Here is an 18,489-nt window from a genome sequence, read left to right on the forward strand (position 1 = left end):
CCTAGTTCAGTCCAGTTCTGGAGCACTTTGTTGACGCGATGCAGGCTTCTTCTTTCAGGGTGCAGGGCAGAGTCATCAGACGCTCCACAGGGGGCGGAGCCGGCATTGTGGTGGCAGAGCACAGTCCTATTCAGAGTCCAGGTGTACTCCTCCACCCATCTATATGTCAATCTTCCTATTCACCACCGGGCTACCTAGCCCTGCCCATCTGGGTCTCCCCAGTCCTGTCACGCACACAAGCCAGACAGCAGATACACATCACGCAGAGGCGGGCTGAAATGGTTAGGCAAGCAAATGCCAACTTTCTAAAAGTGGCATTTGCAAACGCAGAATATTAAAATAAACCTTACTAAAAGATTACCTTATTATTCTGAGTTCAGGCATACTAAACTCGAGTTTCTACCATGTTCCCTGGGCGTGTTAGGATCATAGGATGTAACAATCTTAACAGCCCATTCTGGCCTATGAGAACAGGGTAGCCTTACAATAGTGAAAAACGAAAATGGCTGTAATTCACTATTAGGACATGCCACACACATCAGGGCTTGTCCTACCTTATGCTTACAATGCACCCTGCCCTTGGGCCTACCATAGGGGTGACTAACATGAAATTAAGGGAAGGTTTAGGGACTGACCAGTGTGTGCACTTGCCCAGTCGGCATGTCAGTACCAGACTGCACGCAGGTTCTGCAATGGCAGACCTTAGTCATATTTTACCAGGCCGCGTCTGTGGGTGGCACAACCGGTGCTGCAAGCCCACCAGCGGTATTTATATTTACACGCCCTGGCACTGCTGGTGTACTTTACTGGGGTCTGATAGTAAACCAAATAAGCCAATCATGGAATCCAACCAACATATACATTTTACATAGGGAGCACTTGCACTGCAGCACTGGTTGGCAGTGGCACAGTGCTCTGAGTGGCCAACACCATAAAAACACATGAGGCACAGCGACAAAAAGTGGAAGGGAGACTCACGCCAAGGTGCCAGGTCTAACAGCCGCGAAGACCTGCGGGCGTGCAAAGTGCCCCAGGGTGAAAGCGAGGAAGTCGGGTGCCCACCCCGACCCCGTTGAGCCTGCCGCTGTGCCCCCAGTGGGGAAGGGCCCCAGATTAGTGCAAGCCAATCGGAGGCCACCCACATCGGCCGTGACGAGGTGACCCCCGCAAGTGAAGCGAAACACTCGGGGCCCACCCGCTTGGATGAGAAGGCCCGTCGGCCGAAGGTGAGGAGCCGTGCGAAGGGGAACGCGAGGGACGTGACCCTGCACAGTCGGAAGTCAGCGGGAGCCCACCCCGCACCTTCAGCCCCACGAGGAAGCGAGACATGCCCCGAGTGTGCATCGAGGCGAACGGGAGCCCACCTCGCCGCGACGGCAGAAAGCATGCAGTGACCTTTCCCCACTGCAGTGCAGCGTGTAATGTAAGGCTGCAGCGGGGGGGGGGGTGAAAGTACGTGAAGAGCTGAGAAAGCGAGCGGGCAGCCCCAAGGTGTGGCCGAGTAGATTGGTGAAGCGCCGACACTTCCCCAACGCCGCGCAGCGTGAGGAATATGAAGCTGCGACGGCGGGTGAGGAAGCGAGAAGACTGCATGCCACCCGCGGCAGAGAGCGACAGCAGGAGACAGCGCGTGGCCCCCGGCCGAGTAAAGTGACACACTGGTATCCGCTCCAGCCCCGCGCAGCCCGTAGCATGAGTGAGCCTGCTGCGAGGGGCCGAGCACGGAAGGTGACTGCAGGCGGCCAGCGCCGCCAAGATGTAAAATAAAATGCACCGGCAAGGCCACTCAGCCCCCCCAGTGGTGCCTGCATGCGTGTGCCCCAATCAGTGGCAGGCGGCATATCAAAGGCGCATCGGAGGCGAATTGTAGCGCTAATTAATAGATGAGCGCGAGGTGCCCCCAGGCGGCCGAAGTGAGCACCAGCCCCCCTCGCGCGGCCCGTGAAGGAAAGGCCTGCTGCGGGGGGCGGAAAGGATTTAACATATACATGTATGCAAAGCGGCTCACTGCAGCACACCAGACCCTCCGGTCATGCCTGACCGCCTGCGTGTGCCCCCAAAAGCTGCTGAGGCTCACCCGAGTGCAGTGGGGACAACATGAGCACAAGCCGGGATCACAAGAGTTAAAGAAGCATCCGGCCCGCGGAGAGCAGCACCCAGCCAAAGTACACAAGAAACTTACCCCATCGAGGTGAACTGGTCCGCAGTCTGGAGGGGTCCTGGTGAGGGTGGTGAGCAGCAGCCATCGGTGAAGGTGCTCCCCCATGAGGACAGGGAGCACAGAGCCTGCAACCTGGTAGAAACTGCCGAATAAAGTGGAAAGAGGACAGCAGAGGCAGCACTGCCACCTAGTAACAAACTGGTGGAACTGCACCTGCTGATCGAGGGAAGTGCAGCTAAACAAGAACAGTGACAGGAGAGCACTGAGAGTGCTCAGAGGCTGTTCCAGGCTGCTATAATTCTCGGGGAAATGTCAGAGCATGGAAGGCTAACATGAGGAACAGGAGGTGCATTGGAAGAGAGTACACAAGTGCCTGAGGAGAGCCACAAGCGGCGACTGAGAAGAACGCGCTAATGGTACGAGGGAGAAACAGCGCAGAAGGATGGCAAGAGACAGACAGCCCCACAACGTAGCAGGGCCATTGCAAGAGTTGCAGCAAGCAAGTACCCCGCAGTTAACGGGATACAGCGACAGGAACCCTAAGAAGAAAAGCAGAGCGAAGACACGAGCGCGCAAAAGGGAGTAACCAGGAGCAGGTCGACGGAGTGGTGGCGCAGACCACCAGAAGCACGGAGCTGAGGCCGAGAGGGAGCGCAGCGGTACCTAGTGACCACAGGTTGTCGCTGCAGCAGTAAGAAGAAGGAGCACCACCAGACAAACGAACGAGGATTCAGGAGCTCAGCACCCGGCAAGTGCGAAGACATGCAAGCACAGCAGACACTGCTCCAGGAACAAAGGAGGTAGAGGAACGCACAGCGAGTGCACCTAGGAAGGTAATGGATGAGCGTCATCAGAAGCGCGCCACAGCAACGTGATTGCGGAGAAGAAGAGGTAGTTGAGAGAGCCACCAGAAGCATGAAGACCCGGGAAAGGGAGAAGGAGCCGACCAGCCAGCTGGTCGCCAGTGGAGAGAAGAAGCTGAAAAGCCAGATGGTCACCAGAGGAGAGAAGATGCCAACCAGCCAAATGGTTGCCAGTGGAGAGAAGAAGCCGACCAGACAGATGGTCGCCAGTGAAGAGAAGAAGCCGACCAGCCAGATGGTCGCCAAGGAAAAAAGAAGCCGACCAGCCAGATGGTCGCCAAAGGAGAGAAGCCGACCAGCCGATGGTTGTCAGAGAGGAGAGGCCTGACAAGAGGTCTGATCATAAGAATGGAGAAGAAGTCAGTGATGTGAGTGATGAAGAGGATGTCCTCGAAGAGGACCAGAAAGAGACGGACGAGAAATTAAATATCAGTCACTAGTAGCTAGAAGGAATCAAAGGAAGAAGGTCGCGACGACAGGTCCAGTCACATAGTGGAAAGAAGACAGTGTCCCATTGCTGGGACAAGACCAGAGCGAAACGTGTAGAGTGCACGCTACACGGAGAAGCCTGGTTAGGAGGAGAAAGAATGCGAGAGGACCAGACCGCGTCGCAAAGGAAGGAAAGAAGAGAAGGAGAGTGAGTGGCAAGACGCCATGAAGAAAGAAGAGGATGACAGGATGTCAGCCTACAAAGGTGGAAGGTACAGTGGCACCGCGCCACGGGCAGACAACCAACACAGGCGTGCGAGGGACAATGAGGCGAAGTGATCGGGCAGAGTACTCGCATCATCACAGAAGAGAACGCCCCGAGACATCGGACCGCCACCTACTGCCCCATCAAAGAAGAATGGTGAAGTCATCAACACCATCAAGGAGCAGCACAACACCTAAGGGAATCCACACACTCCAGGCAACCGGAGTCCAAGAAGGCAGACCGCCCAGGAACCGTCTGAGCACCCCTGTCAGCCTGCAGCATACGGAAGTAGAGCACAACCGGACGTTAGTAGATCTACCCCTTGGGATAAAGTAAGACTAGGCCGTGGCCCTGTTTGGAGTTCTGAAGCGACCCCTACGCGCAGCCTACACGAAGGCCCGCACAGCCCACGCAGTCAAGTGGAAATCCAGGGGCAAGGGGCCTCAGCGGAATTCCAGTGAAATGGAGTCCGAGTGGGAGAGATGATCGGCAGCAGCTCCTCGACATGCGCAGGATACACTGAGGCCACAGCCGGAGACTTGTTGCCCTGCAACCCTGAGAGGAAGACACAGAACCGGATGCCTGAAGGTGAAGACACCGAGATGGAACATCACCCTGGCGGACACATGAGCGACTAGGCGGTGAGTCCCGTTGGCAGTTCGGAAGCGACGCCTTAGCGCGGTCCACGCGGAGCCCGCACGGTCCACACGGTCTCATGACCGCCCAGCAGGAAAGCCCACACGGAGGCGCCGGTGAGAGAGGTGCCCAAGTGAGAGAGGCAAATCGGAAGTATCTTGGCCGTCAAGATACTGGAACAGCTAGCACTTCACCTCCAGGCGGAAACCTCATGCCAAGAATCATCAGAGTGGATCACATCACAGCTACCAGTATCCTGATGAAGGACTCGTGTACATAGACATTGTTACTGATAGACCTGGTCGGTCTCAAATAGTTGGCCAAGACGAACCCGAACATTCATGAACAATGGTGGTCCAAGAAAACCAACACCGACGGACTGCGGCCTGAAAATAAGGCCACGTGTGATTTATTTTGGGGTGTCTGTTTTCTTTACAGGTTGGACTTCGTGTATTTCCTTTTATCCAAAGTTGGGAGGGATGTAGTATCCTGCTGGATACAGTCTAGTGTTTTAGATGCTGGTCACACACACTAAACACCCACCCACCACAGGCGTCACCAGTCAGGTGACCCTGATAATAAAAGGGGCCGAGCGCACGTGCTCCTAGCCAGTAACTACTATACATCTGGTGTCTGCAGGGCCGGACTGGCCGTAGCGGGCACCGGGCAATCCCCCGGTGCGCCACACGGGTGGAGGCCGGTTTTGGGCCCCTGGGGGCCGTTTTTGTTACAGGGCCGTTTTTGCAGCATAGCTACAAAATCGGCCCTGAAACAAAATCGTCCGAAAACCGGCCCTGGCAAAGAGCTCGGCGGCACCCCCAACCCCCGGGGGGATAGGGGGGGGGGGGGGGGGCAGCCAAGCACTTTGCCAGGGCCGGTTTTGGTTCCCAGTCCGGCCCTGGGTGTCTGTGTGCTCATTCATAAAGGATGTGGGCCTAGCGCCCCCACCACTTTACACCATCTTCTTTCTTTTCTTTTCTCTCCTCTCTATCACCACTTATCTCCACTTTCCCTGTTAGATCAGTTACAGCTAAAGGAAAGGAGGGATGTAGAGTGTCACCGGCCTCTACCTAGCTATGCATACGCACGGCACCCCTCGTGACCGGCCTCGGTCCGAGGGTATAAAATAAAGGGGCCAAGGTCGCACGTGACGTTACCGGCGAACAGCAAGCCTGTGTGCCTGTGTCTCTTTCCTGTGCCGTACCTGAGCTGAGCCACTGTCAGGCCCCAGCTCTCTTCACTCGCTATCTTCGAGCAAAGCCGGACGTTTCCGTTTTTTGGGAGCACTTTCTACTCGTGTCACTAGGTGGCAGGAAAACCCATAAATTGATTAAGAGTCGCCTTAGATCAGAGTGCTGCACCTCTTCAACATGCAGCTGAGCATAAAATGATGACAACATAGAATAAGCCTAAACAGAACAAGCATTTGCAATGCAATAGGTCTCGCATTTACGCGAGTTTGAGCCATTGACATTGCAAATAACAATGCCTTTTATATTTGTTTTCGTTTTAAAAACAAATAAAAGGCATTGTCATTTACAATGCCAATACTTAACTTGTGTAACTGCGAGACGTATTGCATTGCAAATGCTGGTTATAAATTGGTGTCCTATTTCTTTCAGGTTACATGACGGAAGGAGACAAATTAAGACTGACTTCCATTGCCTTTTCTTTAACACGGATTTGAATGTTGCTGTAGGCTCCCGGTGCAGCCCCCATAAGCACAGGCTATTTGTCTCCGTTTGCTTCACTGACTGTGTGAAACCAAAATGGCCATCCACCATCCACATTTTATGCTGACCTGTCTCTTCTATGGTGACAGCAGCATTAACTCAACCCAGCGAAAAACAGAGCGATTATTACAGAGGAAGTATTTAGAAGTTATCGTCACTTTTGGGTGAGCAAACTGAGAGAAGCCGGCAAACCAATGTCAATCAATGGCAGATGTTTACTCACAGGCAGTGTCAGTTTATGCTAGGAATTTCCTGACACATGCAGCGCAGCAGCATGGGCACACTCCATATCACACTTCAGCTTCAAACACGGCTTAAATCCTCCGTGGAAACGGCAGCAATTATTGGGAGCTAAAACCAAACAAATAAAGACGCACAGTGCGCCAGTGGCGGCACAGCAGATGCCAGACTCATGGCGCTGATGGAAAGGGAATACAGATTAAGGAGCTATGGAAAGAGGATCAGCCGAGCAGTGCCCAGCAGGGGGCTTGGTTGCTTTACATGACGCCATGAACTATCAACACGTATGCCGCTCATGGTATTGATATTTAATATGCTTGGCATTTATCAGGGTCATATGTAATGGAAGCCTTGCAGCCACATCATTCATGAATTGCACATGGACTTTTTCGCAGTAGTTCCTATAAGTACCTGCACGCACGATTTGCGGCATTGTGAGTACACGCTTTGGTTTGGTTCGTGCTTTGAAATTTGCCCAACCCCATCCCGAACACCCAGAATCTTTCACCTCCTCTGAGAGGAAAGGAAACAACAACAAACCAGCAACAGAGGAGCCCGCGAAAGTGAAAGTGATCGTGATTACGATCGCTACGGAGGAAAGACACATGGGGCTGCGCGCGTGCATGTTCACGTGCACTGTAGCTTTAGGCCACGGCAGCACTTTGAAAAGCCCAGTTATAAAATGTCTCTTCGAGCCTTTGGCTCGCGCGACCTAAAAACTGTCAGCTGTGGGACGTAATGAGGGGCTAGAGCAATAGCATACCGTGAAATAACACGCAAAGGGAACGCTACATGCCGTGACACTGCACTGTATTATTTTATAGCAAGCCATTCAGACTGTATCATACCAAGCGTCTGCTCAAAGCAGCATAGTATAGCATGGCATGACGTGAGTGAATGTGTGAAACCTTCCTAGGCGCTCTCCACTCCTAGATACCCTTGAGGTGCAGTGGCGATGACAAGGTTAAAAAACTGAAAAGGTAACATAGAAGCTTTGTCACACACACAGACATATTAATGCATGGGCATCGGGGACAATTGCCCACAGCTCCAACGTAACAAGAGACCCCTAGGCAAGGGGAGCTCTCTCTCTATCTTTCACTCTCTCTCTCTCTCTCTCTCTTTTCTCCCTCTCTCTCTCTTTCTCTTTCTCTCTCTCTCCCTATTTCTCTCTCTTTCTCTCTCACTTTCTATTTCTCTCTCTATTTCTCTCTCTATTTCTCTCTCTCTCTCTCTGACACACAATGTGGGGGCGCCCGGGAGGCACGAGAAGCGGGGTGCAATAACATCGGGGGTCACTTACGGGATGTCGGGTAGCTGAATCGCCAGGACCAACGTCATGCAGACGAGGAGGAGGAGGCCTTTCAGGGGCACCACCCCCCACATGTTTTTCTAGAGGGCGCCCCTCTTCAGCACGTTGAAAGGCAGGTGTGCGGGCTCGAACTCCAGACCAGGGCTGTCTTTCTTTCTTCTCCCGCTATCTCCTTGCCCTCTTTCACAGAATCCCTTTTGCACAACACCAATCCACTCGCTAGTCTCTGTGAATGACTGCCCCAAACCACCCTTATATCATCCCCGAGCAGCATTCCTCCATCCACCCCTGACGCCTCACCCCATCCCCTGCCTCGGTATCCTTTACAAAGTTTACAGTGATTGACAACCCCTGGCCTTGACTTCTATAAATAGAGCCCACACCTTTTTTTTTCTGTAGAGCCAGGGCAGCATTCCTGGCCTGCGGGGTTTTATGAAATCTTAGCGTACTTTTTGAGGTGCTGGGTCGGACCAAGAGAATGGAGTTTTCCATCCCTGCCCTATTACTCAATGCTACTAAAGCAATGGGGCATATCAAAAAGGGCTTTATCTCTGCTTTTTTGGCTTTAAAAGCCCAAAAAGCAGAGATAAAACTAGCGCCCTATCAACAACAGGGTGCTAACATGCAAATTCGCATGTTAGCACCCTTTTACTCTACGCTTCCCCTTGCATCTCTAATGAGATGCAAAGGGGGCGTTCCAGAGTAAAATAATAGGAGAAATGTCGCTAAGCGACATTTCTCCTATTATCAAGAATATCGCTAACCCTGTTAGAGACAAAAAAAGCAGCGCTAACCGCGGTTAACGCTGCTTTTTTACGTCTGGTATTTTTCTGACTTAGCCATGATATCCTGTGGAAGGAGGATATCATGGCTAAGTTTGCCTGTCCCTATCAACAAGGTAACGTGAGATTATCGCTGGGTTTCCAGCGATAATCTCACGTTAGCCTGTTAGCGTGAGGATTTTTATCGCTATTGAGATAAGCGTTGCTAATAGCACGCTATCTCAGCGATAAAAATTCACGCTAGCCGGCGATAATTATCCTAGCGCTAAGTGCGCTTAGAGATAATTATCGCCGGTTGTTGTTGATATGCCCCAATGTCCTTCAAGGTATCACAGATGCCCACAGACAGTCTGCACTCTCGAGCCCCTCCCCACCCTCACGGGTTTTAATCAGAGTGTACCTCACTCAACTCAAACGTGGTTCCTTCAGCTCAACCAGGGGGGGTTATATTTATTATAGCGACTAGAAAAATATCGTGGGACCATACTATCAATGTCAAAATATTGTTTGCAAAAATATTGTGGCTTAAAATATTGTGATTATGTTGTATTGTAACATGTGTAATTTGTTAATACTGCAGCCTACCTGCACTCTGATGTATTAGTATTCTAGAATGTTTACATGGTTACCAGGGAATGTGTGATTACATTCAGACTGGAGCTGTTGGCAGAGTGTGTCCTGTCTCTCTGCTCTGTATGTAGCTAATAAACTACCAACTCAACACTACTTGGATTGGCTTCATTACTACAAAATATTGGCGTCTTTTCTAAAAGACTGTGGGATAAAACATCATAAGAGCTCACTCTATCACCCACAGAGCAATGGTTTGGTGGAGAGGATGAATCGAGTAGTAGGAGAATGTGTTAAATGGGCTAGAGCTGGTGGATATGATGTTTGCAAAGCACTTAATGCCATGGTTTGGTTTTACAGAACCACGCCCCATTCTGCTACAAAAATATCACCCTTTGAGGTGTTAAGAGGACGTAAACCCAACTCCAGTTTCAGACCTGCTTGGATGAATAAATGGGTTAGGTCTGAATCAGATGTTGCTCATTTACTATCTATGGTGAGTGAGAATCTGTCTGCTTCACAGTCCAAACAAAAAGTTTGGTTTGATTCCCGCAAGGGTGTTAAAGTGACTTCTTTAGAAGTAGGAGATTTTGTTAAGATCAAAAGCGGTATTCATGCTAAGAAGGGTGTCAGCAAATTTAGTCGTCCTGTTAAAGTCATCAAAATTCTTGGTAATGCCGTTATGGTTGACGGGGGACATTGGTGGAACCTCAATAGAGTGGTTAAAGTTCGGGATTCTGCTGTGGTTCCTTGTCCGTCAAGTAGCTCTGTTCCTGTGTGTGATCAAATTCAATTGAGGAAGAGCTCAAGGAAAGTTCTTAAGCCCGCTAGATTTAGGTCATGAACTTTGTATGAATTTGTGTTGTGATTTTATTTTATTTTTTTTTTTGTTTTTTTTATAGGAAGAGAAGATATGTTGTATTGTAACATGTGTAATTTGTTAATACTGCAGCCTACCTGCACTCTGATGTATTAGTATTCTAGAATGTTTACATGGTTACCAGGGAATGTGTGATTACATTCAGACTGGAGCTGTTGGCAGAGTGTGTCCTGTCTCTCTGCTCTGTATGTAGCTAATAAACTACCAACTCAACACTACTTGGATTGGCTTCATTACTACAAAATTATTAGCAAATATATAAATGTACGTGTAAATAACATTATTTGAATTTAAAATAAAAGTTAAACTTGTTTTTAAAACGTGTTTTGTAGTTTAAAAATAAATGCAGGATTAAATACAATATGTATGCTTTTTACAGACATTTAAATAACCGATCGTTTTTAAAAATACATTCATAATAAATTAACATTTAACAAATAATAACATATATATATATATATATATATATATATATATATATATATATATATATATATATATATATATATATATATATATATATATATATATATATATATATATATATATATATATATCTTTGTGTGGATATAATCCGAGAATTCTCAGCAAATAATCCAGCGGCACACCCAGGACAAAACAATAAATTTATTATTGTTTCAAACGAACAGAACTACGCGTTACGGCGAAGCCTTTGTCAAGTTAGTGACCCGTGCCCCAATTCCCCTAGAAATACAGGTCAAGGTTGATAGACAGTGAAGAAATACTATCGCGGTCAAACATTTCATTTGTGTACGTTTTCGTAATTTGAAACAATCCATGATAATGTTCAAAGCATACTCATAATTATAATAATGTTCATACAATTATTTACAAGTCCACCAGAAATTTTCTAGAAGAACGAAAATTATATTACTGTCTATTGACATCCTAATGCAATGTCTCACTAATAGCACAAATTCATGTATGAATCTGGTAAAAGTACCCGGAGTACATGGAATAACGTACTCACATTGTGACATATAATGATTCACTACATAGACTTTCCTTATAAATCATAAACATTTAGATTTGGTCACATCATACACTAATCATCTGAATATACAATAATTACAATAGAAAAGGACAGGAATAATACAAGTCACAGTACAAGTTATCCATATTAAGGTGCAATATCTTCTGGATGTGACACAACTTATTAATTGTTGTCCTTATAATTAACCAAACAAAAAATGGGAAGTCCTAGGGTGCTAGGGTAATGTACCCACATAGTACCATTGTGCTAAAATAAATTAAATGATCACCGGGTAATGTACCCCAACTCTATTCAAGTGACAGATTCATATAATTGACCAATGCCTCAACATCATGTCGGCATTATTTCATAATAGAAAGGATATATTTGAATAACCAATTAAATGGATGGATAATATATTACAGCGATAAATTCTTCTACCGCTTACAAAAAAGAAGGAAGAGGGGATATTACGGGGCTGGGGCCATCAGCTGTTCGTGATGAGAATCGTGAGAATAAAATCTATATCAATGTATACACCCAGTGAAAATAGAAAGTGAAATTAAGTGCGATAAAACTAAATGTCACCGGAGGGTTGGGGCAACATATCATTCTGCTAAACCTAGCTAGAGATAGACAATAATATATCAACCTAATACCATCACTGGTCATTATTATACTGTGCCCTTGACTCCGGTATTAAAAGAAAAGGTGTAAAAATGTCATATGAATATGAGGAGAACACATTAGAGGAAAAGTCTAAATCCCTATATGGGTGGCCAGTTCTTCACCATAATTCATCCCATTGGGGATCTTAGTGTTGAGTTCAATGATGTACTTTGACTCAGTAATTCTTAGAAGTTTCTCGCAATCTCCCCCTCTTTGGAGGGGTAAGATCCTGTCAATGCCATAGAATTTGACCCACTTGGCATTACTCTGATGTTTCTCTTGATAATGCCTCGTTACGGGGTAATTGAGGTCAATATTGGTCACAGCTCTCATGTGTTGTAGAATGCGGGTCTTAAGCTGTAGTTTCGTGCTGCCCACATAGTTCAAACCGCAGGGGCATTCCAGGACATAGATGGTATAGTCACTGGTGCAGGTTATAAATTTATTGATCATTTTTCTCTTTTTTCCTGCGATGTAACTGTCACAATTTTTGCTGTGCTCACATGCTTTGCACGAGCCGCATTTCTTGAAACCCCTGGCAGTTCCTAGCCATGTGATGTTCTCTGGAGTGTTCTGATAGCTGTGCACAAGTTGGTCTTTAAGCGACTTGGATTTTTTATATGTTATTTAGGGAGCAGGACCTATCTCAGTACCAATAATTGGGTCAGATTCAAGTAATCCCCAGTGTTTCTTCATGAGATATCTTAGAGTGTTCGACCTGCTATTGTAAGTGGTAATCAGCCTGGGTATAACTGTCCCTTTCTCTTTCTCCCCTTTCTTTCGTAAAGAGAACAGTGCCTCATTGCGTGAAATATTCTCAACTTTTTTAACAGCTGTTGAGATCACTTTGGGCAGATAGCCTCTTTGTTCGAATCTCACTTCCATAGTGTGTTTTTCTTTAGCAAAACCACTTTCGGTGTTACAATTCCTTCGAGCCCGAAGGAACTCTCCAAATGGAATGCTGTTACGGAGTGGTGTGGGGTGGTTGCTGTTTGCATGAAGTAGGGTGTTCCCTGAGGTTTCTTTGCGGAAAAGAGTAGTTACTATTCGATTGTTTTCTATGTTGATGGCTACATCCAGAAATTCACAGTGTGAGGTACTGATGGAATGTGTAAAGGACAAATTGAGATTATTGTCCCCCAATTTATTTATGAATTCCTTAGCCAAATCTAGGGGACCACCCAAATCAGGAGCAGGTCATCAATATACCTGATCCAGATTGGGATGTGTTGTACATACTGCTCATTCTCGTCTACCCATACAATACATTCCTCCCACCACCCTAGGAAAAGATTCGCTAGGCTGGGCGCGAAAGATGTTCCCATCGCTGTACCCGACTTTTGGCGAAACAATGTTTTACCAAAAATAAACATATTTTTCTCCAAACAGAAAAGCATCATTTTTTCCAACATTTGGGTGTGTTCCCATAGTGATATGTGTCTTTGTTTCAAAAAATACATGCACGCCTCCACACCCTTCTGTTGATCTATAGATGTGTAGAGGGAACACACATCAAGTGCTATCATATGATAGTTACTTTCCCATGTAATGTCATGTATTCTGCGTAGAAAATCCGTACTGTCCCTGCAGTATGATCGTAATTTGATGACATGTGGTGCAAGAAAGAGATCTAGGTAAATTGCGGTGTTCTCCAATAGTCCTCCATTTGATGAAACGATCGGTCTTCCCGGTGGTCTAGTAGGATGCTTGTGGACCTTAGGTAACAGATAAAAGCAAGGAATACGTGGGTTTTCCGTTTTCAAAAATGCCAACTCATCCGTAGATAGGAGCCCATCCCTCCGCCAGCCCTCTAATAGTCGATGGTAATCCGTAATTGATGCCTTATAAATCCCCCAGTTTATCTCCTAATAGCACGAGGTATCGTTTAATTGTCTAAACGCTTCTTGGTTATACTGGGCGATGTCCATTACGACTACGTTGCCACCCTTATCCGAGGGTTTGATTATTATACTGGTGTCATTCGAGAGAGCTCTTAGGGCCTTCCTTTGAGTTATTGTTAAATTGTCACCTTTTCTCTTTTTCCCTTGTTCCCTCAGTTTGTTTATTTCCCAAATCATTGTTTGGTTAAAAGTTTCAATGTTATCGTGTGGGACATTAGGATTGAATTTAGACTTTGGTCTTAGGTCTGTACAGTGTGTGGCATCTGGCCTACAACCTGCATTCATAAGTATCTTGCTTTTCTCTTTTACTGATAGGTCTGTAACATCTTCTTCCATTTGATGTATATTCAGAATAAGATTAGCATCTTCAACATTGAGATTGACATCTTCTTCATCTAAAGTACAGCCCATTTTCAGTGTTTTCGATTTGGTATTTGTTTTGTAGATTTTCATTAGCTTTAGCTTACGGATGTATAGGAACAGGTCAATCCGTGTATTGACAAAATTTATGTCCGTTGTGGGGCAGAAAGACAGCCCTAATTGTAATAACACCACTTCTTCCGCTGTGATATTTTTTGAAGACAGATTAATTACTGATTTATTGGTCTGCTCATCTACGATTGAGGGTAAAAATATTGATTTATTTCTACCTCCACGTCTGTTCTTTACTCGTAGTCTTTTCTTGTTCCTGCTCCTCTCCCTCTTTTTGCGCCTCTTCCTCTTCCCCTTCCTCTCTTGGTTTGTGGTCTTTCTTCCTGATCCTTCCTCTGTTTCAGAATTTGAAACTCGTGCAAGAAGGTTAGGGGACGTGCTCCTAAAGGGATGTTTTGAGCTTCTGTATCCGAACTTAGTTCTGAGCTGGAACCCGTTGATACCAGTTCTTGTTGCCTTTGCCGTTGGATAGTATGTAAGTTCCTTTGTGCCCAATCAAAGCGTTTCGCATATGTTAGGATACGACCTTCAGCATAATCTTTTTTGTCACGTAGGAATTTTCTCTGTTTTTTGGCTTTTATGGTGTCTTCGTAGGTCTTTAATTTATCAACCAGTTGTTTTTGAAAATCAATAACTGCTTTATCAGTGTTCAATTTCTCAAGATCTTTTCTGAGTTCTAATAATTCTTTTCTTGTAGTCTCCAAATCAATTTTGGCGTACTTGACCAGCATCTCTAACATGCCTTTGCACGTTTTTGCCATAAACGACGACCATTCCTTCAATAGTTCCGGATTCGGGTTCTCATAGGTTGGAATTATGGCAATTCTGAGTCCTCTAGGCACTCTATTCACTTCTATGTAGTTAGTTCATGAGGTAATTTCCCACCATTTGTTTATTTCTCTTTTCGATAATTTTTCAAGTTGAAATAATTTCTGCTTTAAAGTGAATTCCGCTGTGTTACCACCAATGCTTGTTGTGGATGGGATAGTGATATCATCTAGACCTTCATCAAATAGGGATAGCGCCTCATTCCTTCTTTGTGTCTCCCACTCGTTCATATTTAAATAGATAGAAAGTCAATGCACAACGTGTCCCACGACATCCAACGCGACTAATCCACGCGGGTGCTGCGTCTGCTTCCAATTTGTTACTATTCCGGTAGCGTCAGCAAAATCAGGGAAACCGGACAGGGAAACTATCACAAGACCCACCCTCCGGTGCGAATTTATATATATATATATATATATGCTATATATATTATAGGAATTAAATGTAGGTTTTATATAAATACAAATATTTGTTTAAACAAAGTACAAACGTAACTTTTTTTTTATTTTTTATTTTAGTGTTTTTTAAAGCGCGGACATGACCCAAGTGTATCAGAGTGCTGTACATAGGGTTGAATGAACGAAATGATAGGCATAGACAGGTACATCAAAAGTAATGAGACACAATAGGCCATTGCAACAGATATCATATTAAACGACTGTCATTCCATTAATAATCCATTAGTCCACATTGATCTTGCTTCTTCATGGTGGGTATTTGCTGCTGCTCTGAAGTATTCAGATCCAGTTACATGTATTAGTTTATTTAAAAAGGACACTTGTTGGGGTAGGAATGTCCCCTGCGTGGTGTACAGTCATGCTCCCTTGCCCTGAGTGCCTGGCTGTGTGTATCCGATATCCTGGTTTTTGCTTTGGCCTTATTCTCTAACTGAACTAGTGGTTGTGTACCAAGACCTTGGCCTGTCCTTTGGATGCTCCAGACCTGCCCTGCATGACCGTCATTGTCACCAAATGTTAGTCGTAGCAGAAGTGACATCACAAACCCTTTGACCTCATTGACATCACAGGAAGCAATGTCATGGCCTTTGACCCTCAATCTTCCCAAGAAGCGGTCACATGACCTAAAAGCAGATGACATCACAATAATTAACATTGCTAAAGTTCCATAATAACTGCAGGATCAATATACCAACACAACACAGCTACATTCCCATTTTTGATATATCCTATATTTTAATTCAGGAGCTGACATTATGTTTGAATATAATATTACCCATTCCTCTTTGCCTTATGTGAAAAATGATATGTTGGTTTGAAGAGGAGAATACAGGGCTACAAAACACACAAGGGTAGGAACCTAAATTATTTCTGCCACAAACTGTCATGATAGAATGGTTTGCCAAGTGTATTCCTCAATGTGAGAAATGTAATGATGAGTCATAGGGAGAGGCAAAAAAAGAGATAAAAAAATAACAAAAGCACTTGTCACCTATATTAATTGTTATGAACCATTGCCCTATTCACATAAGTAAATTTGGTTGCAATTGTACCTCACGCCTGCCTGGAATTCACAAAAGGATTCCTGGCAAATGTAAGCTCTTTGATGGGTGCGAGATCTACACTGTGAGCGCGGAGCTCTCCACACCCGCAAATCCCACCTGGGGTGGAATTGAGACTGTTCCTTGGCGTTCTAAATTGTGGTTTGCCTTGGAAGTTTGTGAACACTCACAAACATTTGTAGGTGTTCTCCAACTCCTATCATTACCCTTTCCAGCCTGGAAAAGTCATATTTTTACTCCAGGCAAATGCTGGCATAAATCCCTTTGCACGGTGGGAGTGGAAATGGATCACTGCAAAATTTGACGGTGGTGTAGAGGAAGAGGTTTCTCTACGGGGAAAAATATTTTACCCAGTACAAAAAATTAAACAAAAAAAATGTGCATTTACAGGGTAATCCATTCTATCTCTTTAAAATTCTCTGACTCAGAGACCTCTGTACAGTGCACATGGGTTTCATGAGTTCCGAATAAATTCCCAAGGAAACCCACACCGGCAGCTTTTTATGTGGATGCCAAACAGAATTTTTGAGTTCCAAATAGTAGTAAAACTATTATTGATCGTAGATTTAAAAAACAGAGTGTAGTTTTACTACATTTTTTGTGTGACTCGCTGCCCCCCCCCACCCCCCTCAATATTCAATGTGAACTATACTTTTGGCAAATGATCATTTGCAACAAACTAGCACAGAAGAAGCACAAAGGGTAATATTGTGTTACAACATCTTTTTCATGTAGCCATAATAGAACATGGCAACAATCTGTTTAAAAATATGTTTTTTTTACTTGTTTCCTATTTTATTCTGTTATCTTATGAGTGTGAATTAAACCACTGAATGTATGTGTGCCATATAATAAAGTTTCCTGTCCTGGCTCCCTGTAGCTGCTGCAGAAAGTAAACAGTGCCAATCAGGACGCTGTTTACATTCTGCGCTTAGCACGGCCTTTGCGACCTCTGAAACAGGGGTTGCAAAGGCAGCACCAGGGGTTGCAAGTGGCAAGCCAGGGGTCACAGCCACGATCCCTAAATTACATTCATGCTGGCCTTTTGCACAAGATGCGGGTGGTGCTGTTCTCCCAGGCAGTAGAATTGTTTTGCTGACGTCCATGGAGCTGAAGGGCGGAGGCAGAGAACCTGAAAGGAGGGGGAAGTAGCAAAGGATCTTTTAGAAATATGATTAGTGTTTAGCTAAGCAAGGAGCTGCTGATTAGTGTCACTGGGTCACACTCATTTGGTAGATGGTGGGGTCAAGGAGGGGACTGCAGGCTCTGCTACGCAAGGTGAAGAGGACCTTTTGGGTGAGGCCCAGTGTTGGACTTGGCCCTCTCTGCTGTGTCTCCCCTCATACATTTTGCCTTCACCCCTCCTGTTTTCTGAATTTGTTTTGTTGACATTAGGACTCTGTGCACTTTACCATCGCTAACATGCCCTGAAGTGCTTGTGTTCTCCCTTAAATATGGTGAAATTGCCTACACCTGATTGGCTTATTTAATGTAATTGTAAATCCGTAGTAAAGTGATACTCTATGTTTCTAGGCCCTGTACATTAAATGCTACTAATGGGCCAGTAGCACTCATTGTGCCACTCACTAAAGTAGCACATGTCTCAGGTCTGCCAGTCTACAGTGCAGTTTTAAACTCCAAATTCAATCTAGCAAATTAACCATTTTGCAGGCCTAACCCTACCTTTTTAATGCATATCACTCACCCCTTAGATATCCCATTGTTGATGGCTTCACCTAGATCTCATCCAGCACTCCCCGACTACGACCACTCCTCCTCGGATAGGCCTGCTGCCTTGCACCACTGAACTCCACCTTCTCCTGGACTTTTCTTCAAAATTTCATCGAAGTCCAAAGCTAAGCCAAGACCAGGCTCAATCCACCTCATGTATCAAACCTGCGCTCCAACACAGTTGGCCTTAACTTTTGACTTTGCGCCAGTCTCGTGTGGCCAGATACCCGGGGTTGGTGGTTTGATCGTTTAGGCACTTAATTTCACTAAAAACGTACAAAAATACATAACTCCAGTTTCACTGATTAGATTTAATTCATTTTGGTGTAATTTTGTTGTGCTTTACTTTATTACTGTTTATGTATTGCATAAATACTTTACACATTGCCTCTAAGTTAAGGCTAACTGCTTTTGTTCCAAGCTTCTCAGAGAGTTAAGCACAGGTTTATTTGGTGACCTATGTGGTTGAACCTGATAAGCATTGTGGTTGTTGCTTCATAGCATTTTCACCCCCTCAACCAATACCCAATTTCTTACATCCCGT

At 45.5% G+C, this 18,489-nt stretch overlaps 1 protein-coding gene across 2 annotated transcripts in view; it reads right to left on the minus strand.

Moving 5' to 3' along the window:
• The window catches only part of LOC146812807 (alpha-2-macroglobulin-like protein 1), a 747,116-nt gene extending 739,224 nt beyond the window's left edge, over positions 1-7,892 (minus strand). The window contains exon 1 of one of the 2 annotated variants that reach the window (XM_085619917.1): positions 7,631-7,890. In XM_085619917.1, coding sequence (XP_085476043.1) covers positions 7,631-7,713 — 83 coding nt within the window. In that variant the 5' untranslated portion in view covers positions 7,714-7,890. Of the gene's footprint in view, positions 1-7,630 lie in introns of both variants that reach the window. The other variant, XM_085619918.1, reaches the window with a different exon arrangement.
• Between the last annotated feature and the right edge of the window lie 10,597 nt (positions 7,893-18,489).

This window comes from Triturus cristatus, chromosome 7 (genome assembly GCF_964204655.1).
Source record: "Triturus cristatus chromosome 7, aTriCri1.1, whole genome shotgun sequence".
Classification (NCBI taxonomy): domain Eukaryota; kingdom Metazoa; phylum Chordata; class Amphibia; order Caudata; family Salamandridae; genus Triturus; species Triturus cristatus.